The following is a 7,599-nucleotide window of genomic DNA, read 5'->3' as shown; positions in this document are numbered from 1 at the left end:
AAAAAAAAAAAAAAAAAAACAACTTTAAAGGTTAACCTGAGGTATGAACCCTTCCCTGGTAGAAGAAGTCGGCTACTTTCTTAATAGCTTGTGGATTGTAAATAATATTTAGAGGTCTGGTACTGACTTCCAGGCGCCTCTCAAAATTGCTGTGGACTGGATTTCTTTCATAAAGCATCTCAAATACGGGAGCATCAGGATCTGGAACTAAATAAAAATCGAGTTACAAAAAAGAATGTATCAGAGAGAAATCCCAATGTATTTTAAATCTATTTTTTAATCAGGGCAATAGGAAGAATTTTCTTGTCTGAAAAGTAACAGAAATATCTGAAACAGTAACAAATATCATGGACAAAAAAGAAAATCTGCTTCTACTATCAACATAAATTAACATGCTTGTATATACAAAAAACTTTCAGAATTGAGGTCCTACAATGAAATCAAAAGTAATTTTGTTTTACCAAAAAAAGTAATTTTTTTTTTTTAAGAATAACTTGCATGCACCCCTGTCTCAATAAAGCTTCAAAGACTTTTTCAGGTATTTGCAAAAGGCAATTTAAATTGAAGTCAATGATTTAATTGAAATTTCTTGTTTGCAGGAATTCTCACATGCATGTTCTGGTCTAACATAAAATGAAATCTTTACCAGAGTTTTGATTAGTCACGTCTGAGGACAAATTCTGGAGACCAAAGGAAGACACACAGCCGACCTCTTTTTGCTGAGGAGAATTTAGGGGGGGGGAAAGAAAAACAAACATAATTACACAAATGAAACAAACTAATTGATATCAACAACATTAAAGTTTTTTCAGTATTAATCTTCTGGTCACTTCTCAAGTGAATGATATGCATAATTTATGATATGTTCATTTTCTGTATGTAGTCTAACAAGAGAAAGAAATATAACTATTTAAGAAGCAATTGTCATTTATATGYTTAGTAAACAGACTGAAGTTTGAAATGTAAAATTGTTCCATTGTTCAACAAGTTATTCTTCCCAACATATACCACTAATGTTAAAGTTATGAGCATGCATAGCAAACAGGGTGATGATGCAGGCATCCTATGCAGTAACATATCAAAATAGAAGAATTTTTTCACATACGGGATTAGGGAAAACAAGAACAGGAAATATAGTCCCTTCTGTTGCCAAATCCCGCAGAAAAAGACCACCAAGCTGAACTCTGAGAAGGGAAGAATTTCTGCGAGGAAGGGATTCTGCTAAAATCTTCACACCTAAAAGATAAAGCCATTTTTTTTGTACACAACATAATAYTTATCATCTGCAAAATTGAAATAAAAATTAAGAAACAAGTCCATTACAAGTTTTTATGTATATCTGTTCCTAGAATAAAAACAGCTTATACACTGAAGCTTGGGATACAACAATTGTGATGCAAATTATTTCTATTATTGTCTTCCTTCACACATTTGGAGTTAGATTTCTATGTAAAAGTCATTTAAACATATGAAAACAGATCTTTTCACTTGATACATCAATTTCAGCAGACTTGTTCCATGCTCTCACCCTGAATTTCATTTCAGCATGGTAGTTCAAAGGCAGGGGGAAGCCACTAAGGTCTCAAGGTGGACAAAGATTTTGTCCTTTTTGAGGATGGATAATTAGAAATTGACCCAATACCTGAAAACTCCAGCTGCATGAAAGCACTCTCTCCMGCATGCATTTCCTTCTTCTCCTTATGCAACAGAGTGACAGAGCCACCTTGCAACTGAAGATTTAATTTAGCAAAAACATGATCTCTCTTTGTAAATGTATTCATGCTAGAAGCATCTGCAGCAGGATCAAAAAAYTCATCTGCACCTAATTAAAAATGAAAAAGCAAGCAATGTTAAATAACTGACGTTTCAGAAAGGCTACTGAAGAATAAAAAGGTTTCTCAGAAATTCAAGAGCACAGATTTTCTCAGCTCTATGGATTGGAAAAAAGAAAAAACAAAGCAGACAAACCTTCTTCCTTAATAAAACAGAACATTCAGTAGGTAAGGTAGTATAAATTTCAAAAGATCCCACCAACCCAGTATATCTTCTTAACAATACAGAAACAAGGAGGTGTTCTGATTCCTCTTACCAAGAGGAGCATTACAAACATATAAACAGAAAAATGTGCATTTCCATACTCAGGATGTCTTCTGGATTCCACTGTTCCTGTGGGTCAGGCAGCAGTCCTTCAAAWGGTTCGCCTTCGCATGTTTGCTGAGCATATCCATACCAACCTCCCCAACCAGGAAACCAGGACTGAAGGTACTGCAGCATCCCGGTGCTGCTGCCAGGGACAGATTCAGCTGTAGGACAAACTCCAGGGGAATCAGGCAAAGGCGCTTTAACACTCTGGGTTTGAGCAACAAAGATACACACATTAGTGCTAATAAACAAACAAATATATCAAGTGTACAGAAATGTCACCAGAACATTATGATTTCATCTACTACTTAGCAGTTCAGTTAATGTGCAGCTACTTTCCTAACAGGCTAAGAGCAAACATATCATCAATTACCTGTTCATAAATGAAGTCATATGGAATTATCTGAATCTTACTTTAGAAACACTAAGCCCAATAAGAAGTCATTTGATACATGCTATAAAACACATCTGTTTCAAGTAATTGTACTCAGAATAAAAAGAAAAAGATGAAAACACATTGTAAAAGACATCAGTAAGTATTTTATGAAGTTTTGCTCGGAAATCCCTTTACACAAGGCCCAGCTCTGTTATTCTGCATTTTATCTTCATTCCCTATTTTGAAGATGAAGAAAAGTTGGTGTAAAAATTCTGGCAAGGATACTATCGAGGTAGGTCTTCACATGACTAAACAAGAGCTCACTGCGCATGTGATGACAGTAAAACTGGAGGAACTGAGCACTGTTTGCAATTTTAACGCTGATATCACACTCTGACATTCAAAACACAAACTAACACTCATTAGCAGAACAGAACTATACTGCAGAATAATTCACTTGAAGCTTCTAAATATCAGCCAAAGAATATTCACAGAATGTTTCTCACCTCAGCTAGTTCATGAAATTTATCATGAACTATCTCATACAGTATCTTCAACTCCTCATAAGTTTGCTCATCCTCAATACGAAACATTTCTGCCTGAAAAGACAAAAAAAATAAAGTAATTACATTAAAATAATGTAATGCTGACATTCATGAATGTGCCAAACATCTGTGCAGTGGATGAGAAAATTCTCCCGAGAATTTCAAATATTGCACTAATGACTATATCCAATTTTCTATTCAGAAGAAAATAAAGAGCCATCACTTGGGCCTCTTAAAATTGATATTTTCCTTTATTTCAAATGTTATTTGGATTGCAAAATATTTTTCATAGTCTGTACTGATTAAGAAGCTAACTGAGGTTTCACACAGTACATGAGAATAAACGTCTCACATACACTGGCCTATTTCTACAGTTCACATTTATATATAATCCTTATTTGCATTACGTAACTTAAAGTATCTGTGGAATCAGCCCTTGTAATTGAGACTGCTGAGGTAGATGCTGCCCTCAACTGTTTTGAGAAAAGTCCCAGTATCCTAGAAATAAAAAATAAATWAAAAAWAATAATAATAAAAAACCCCACCCAATTGCAAGACTTTATTTCCTTCTGTGGAACACAGATTTATTAACTGGGGCACATTTCCTCTGTAATGAAGCACCCTCAAACACAGTCAAYGAGGCACCTAGCCACCCACTTCTGGAACACTTCTGATTTAAAAATGCTTTTTGAGTCTATAGAGAACAAGAGTTAGGAAAGAATCTGGCAGACTGACATAAACATTCTATAAGCGCTAATGCTGTATTTTGAGCTGTAACTCTTTCCGTCAGACACACACATTTTTGTTTTGCTATGGAAAAAGTTAAAAACCCTGACACTCACAAATATCCCACAATTATATAGAACTGAAAAAAATCAGTTTTGGTAGAAAGACTGTTTCTTCAGGGAAAATAACCTGCAGTTATATTGAAAATGTGTTTAAGCTAGATTGAAGGTACGCTTAAGCAACTACTGAAGAGACTGTAAATTTGAGAAAAATCAGATAAATCAAATACAAGATGATTGACTGACACTGTAAAAACAAAACAAAACAAACAAAGCACAGCAGACAAAAACCTCTCTCAAACCTAAATACCTGCTCTGTAGCAGAAAGCGGTTCCCCCTTCAATTTGCTATAATACATGTTGGTGTAAGCAACTGCATCTTGGGCTCGATGTAAGGCAAACTCCCAGGTGGAACGTTGTCTCTGCTCCCTGATCTCCGAAATATTAGCATTCAAAGCAAAGATCCACCACTCCCGGCAGCTGAAATATTCAAGAGTTATGGTGTATTTCCAAAAAATGCATATAAGCAAATTGGATAGAGGTCCAGGAAAGGTTCAGTGAGAAAACTATGGGCAACTAGTCAGATAAGGTATCAGTACTAATTGTAACATTCTTGGCCTAGTTCTGTAAGTTGTGTAGCATTAAATATTATTCTTTGAAGTCTCCATTACGTCAGTGGAATTTAGTATTGCTGCTACATATAGGACATGGTCAGCAAAGGCAAAATATTGAGTTAGACAGATGTTCAGTCTGATACGATACTATCATGTAAACATACTAGCAAAAAAAAAAAAAAAGTTTTAGACAGTTTCAAAACAAAAATTTCAGAAAATCCCAGTGTCTGCATGTGGGAAGAACCTGCAATTTATTTTTGTTTGCTGGAAGTTATGATAGGAGGGTTTCAAGCCTTATATAAAAGAAGATTTTTACTTTAAGTATTAATTATGCCTAAATATTCAAAAACATTTACGGCGTACATTTTCTCCCCTCTTTGTCTTAATTCTAGTCACACAGAATAGTTGAGGTTGGAAGGCACTTCTAGAGATCATCTAGTCACCTAGATTTTAATATCAWATTAACTGAACACTACATCTATGGATATACTTACTTCTCTGTTACTGTAACCTTCGGTCTCCATTTCCTGAATTTAAGCTGTCGTTCCTTTCTATCCAGTTCCTTTAAAAATCCCATGATCTGTTGATACTGCATCTTTAAGTAAAGGAGTACAGAGATCAGTTAGACAATGCTGGTGTGCCTTCCAAATCAAACAGGGGTAGAAACCCACTATGGCCTTACTTTATTTGCATTAATGAGCTGAATATTTCTTCACAGCTCAAGGCTTATGTTAACCATAACTTGATTTTCTAACACTGCATTTCTAACACCTAGTAGCTTGTGTGTGACATTCAATTTATAGGTTTCCCTATTTACAAACACAAAATGAAATCTCTTTTCAGGTCAAATAAAAACCCCCTAACATCAGCTGCTATTGTACATTCTACAAAGAAAAACCATACATATCCCTCCTGGTACTTCAGTAAGCAGAAAAAAAAAAAAAAGAAAAAAAAAAAGAAAAAAAACTTGGTCAGAGGAATGAAGTACACTGGAATAATTAGTTTGGAATGACTAATTTCAAACAAAGCAGAACGCAAAAAAAAAAGTTTCTTCAGTATGCCCCCCTTTCACTTGCCTCTAATACTAAGTCTTTAAGAAACAATTGATTTTATGATACAATAACTGGCACTTAGGCTCATACAAACACTATCACAGTTTGTGGCCGGTAGGCTGAACAAATTTTAACTGTCCTACAAGTATTTTGCAATCTGAATCAATAACTCTTTGCACAGAAAATATACTATTCAGTATATACGTAATTTCAGCATTTACCTGTGAAAGCTTCAAGGGTATAGTCTCAAGCTGAATGTCACACTCAAGTCGTGGAGTGTGGCGTGATCTCAGAGGCTCCTTTGAACAATTTCTCTTCAGAAGAGCAGAAGTACATACGGGTTCCATTATATAATTATGATCACGGCTTTCCATACTTTTGTCCATTGCTTCCTTTGGGTTACAAATAAATTCATTCCATAAGAAATGAGTTTAAACTATTTCTTAGGACATATTATTTTAATACATTAGAATACACTTTAATAACATAAAAGTCAGTTTGAAAAAAAATGAAATACATTCTCTCCCCAAAGGCCAAAATAAAGTGATTTTATATCATAATCCTTACAGTTCCCACACTATAGCATAAAACCATGAACTTCTGTTGCTACTTCACGTGTGAAAACTCTCTCTTGTACCTGTAGTTGACCAGGAGGAAGATCACCCAATAAAGTGCAATCAGTATCCCAATAAACACTGAAGTCAGCAATATCTAACTGTTTTTTCCTCATCAGCTTCTCCACCTGAAGCAGAAAAATTGGAATAAAGTCAAGCTCATATAGCACATGGCACTCATTTTTAGTTCTACATTTTAATAGACACTATGAAATATCCATTATCAATTTATATCAATACCCCTAGCAACACCCGTCTGATGTGAAGCTTACTAAAAAGCCACATTTGTACTAAATGTTTATGAGCGACTAATGTAGTGTACACTAAAATCTACAAAGAAAATACAGCATCATATTTCAGCTGCCATGAGTTCTTGTACAAAGTTATACTTACTGGCTCAAATACTGCATTTTGCATTGATACATTTTTGATGCACATGCCAAAGGCAAATGGCTGTAAAGGATTTGTGACACCATCTTCAAACCTCAAATGAACATCTTGAATTTTTAACTAACAGGCAGAGGGGGGAGAAAAAATAAAAATAAATAATAAAAAAGACATATTACTAAAGACAACTATTTACATCATTACAGTACACAGTACAYGTTAATACTCCAAACATTAAATGTTTAATTTGTGCATTTCTCCAACAAATTCTGGTAATTATCTAGCTGCCATGAAAGTTGCATTCCTCACTATTTTCTATTTCTCTCGCCTCTTCAGATACCACTGTCATCCCTTTCATCCTAGTTAATCAGCCACTTTCACAAAAGAGTGTGCTTTATTTGCTCTTACTATCATCCTCATTTTCAACAAAAACATACAACTGCCAAAGCTCTATGTTTAATGTACTAGAATCATCAGCAGGAACCAAGAATATACAAGATTACTCAAACTAATTTTAAGTGCTAAGTGCTCTGGGAGCTCCGAGTTACCTTGGTTGCTCAGCAGATACAAGGTCCAGGACTGTGGCAAGCACAGGCTCATTGGCCTTGAGCTCTTGCACCAAATACACCCTTCCTAACATATCAGGTAGGACAAACTGACCCTATCTCACTCCTGAATTCCTTCTAGCAAGTAACAGAGCAATCAAACAATACAGACTAGGGCTATTTTCTCTACACAAAGAGGAAACTGATAAATCCACAGAAGCTAGCAAAAAACACTGTAAAAACTACTATGTAGAAAGCAGCTCTATTTATTTATTTATTTATAAGTAGAAGCAATTAATAACACAGTTGCTAAGAATTCTTATTTGAAAACATTATAGGGTAAAAAACAAACTATACCCTAAATGCTAAATTGTYATCAGTTGCATCAGGACTTAAAAAAAAGAAAAAAACAACAGAACATAACAGCCAGACTTCTGAGCCATTTTGAAGCTAAGGAGATGTTCACTAGATTTTTATTATTAGAAAAAATATAATTAAAGAACTTGAGAGAGAGCAGAGTAACCAGAAGAAAAAGAAAAA

At 34.8% G+C, this 7,599-nt stretch overlaps 1 protein-coding gene across 2 annotated transcripts in view; it reads right to left on the bottom strand.

The window, feature by feature from the left end:
* Positions 1-7,599, bottom strand: part of VPS13D (vacuolar protein sorting 13 homolog D) — an 80,163-nt gene that overhangs the window by 70,441 nt on the left and 2,123 nt on the right. For both annotated transcript variants that reach the window (XM_026053679.1, XM_026053680.1), the window contains exons 5-15: positions 6,521-6,637; positions 6,151-6,255; positions 5,735-5,905; positions 4,956-5,056; positions 4,159-4,327; positions 3,025-3,117; positions 2,139-2,349; positions 1,643-1,822; positions 1,106-1,236; positions 647-719; positions 37-207 (exon numbers count right to left, since the gene is read on the bottom strand). In XM_026053679.1, the coding sequence (XP_025909464.1) occupies positions 37-207; positions 647-719; positions 1,106-1,236; positions 1,643-1,822; positions 2,139-2,349; positions 3,025-3,117; positions 4,159-4,327; positions 4,956-5,056; positions 5,735-5,905; positions 6,151-6,255; positions 6,521-6,637 (1,522 nt within the window). The remainder of the gene's footprint in view (positions 1-36; positions 208-646; positions 720-1,105; positions 1,237-1,642; positions 1,823-2,138; positions 2,350-3,024; positions 3,118-4,158; positions 4,328-4,955; positions 5,057-5,734; positions 5,906-6,150; positions 6,256-6,520; positions 6,638-7,599) is intronic.

This window comes from Nothoprocta perdicaria, unplaced genomic scaffold (genome assembly GCF_003342845.1).
Source record: "Nothoprocta perdicaria isolate Ctin4 unplaced genomic scaffold, notPer1 scaffold_117, whole genome shotgun sequence".
Lineage (NCBI taxonomy): Eukaryota > Metazoa > Chordata > Aves > Tinamiformes > Tinamidae > Nothoprocta > Nothoprocta perdicaria.
Note: the sequence above shows the minus strand (reverse complement) of the source record. Positions and strands in the feature narration are given on the sequence as shown.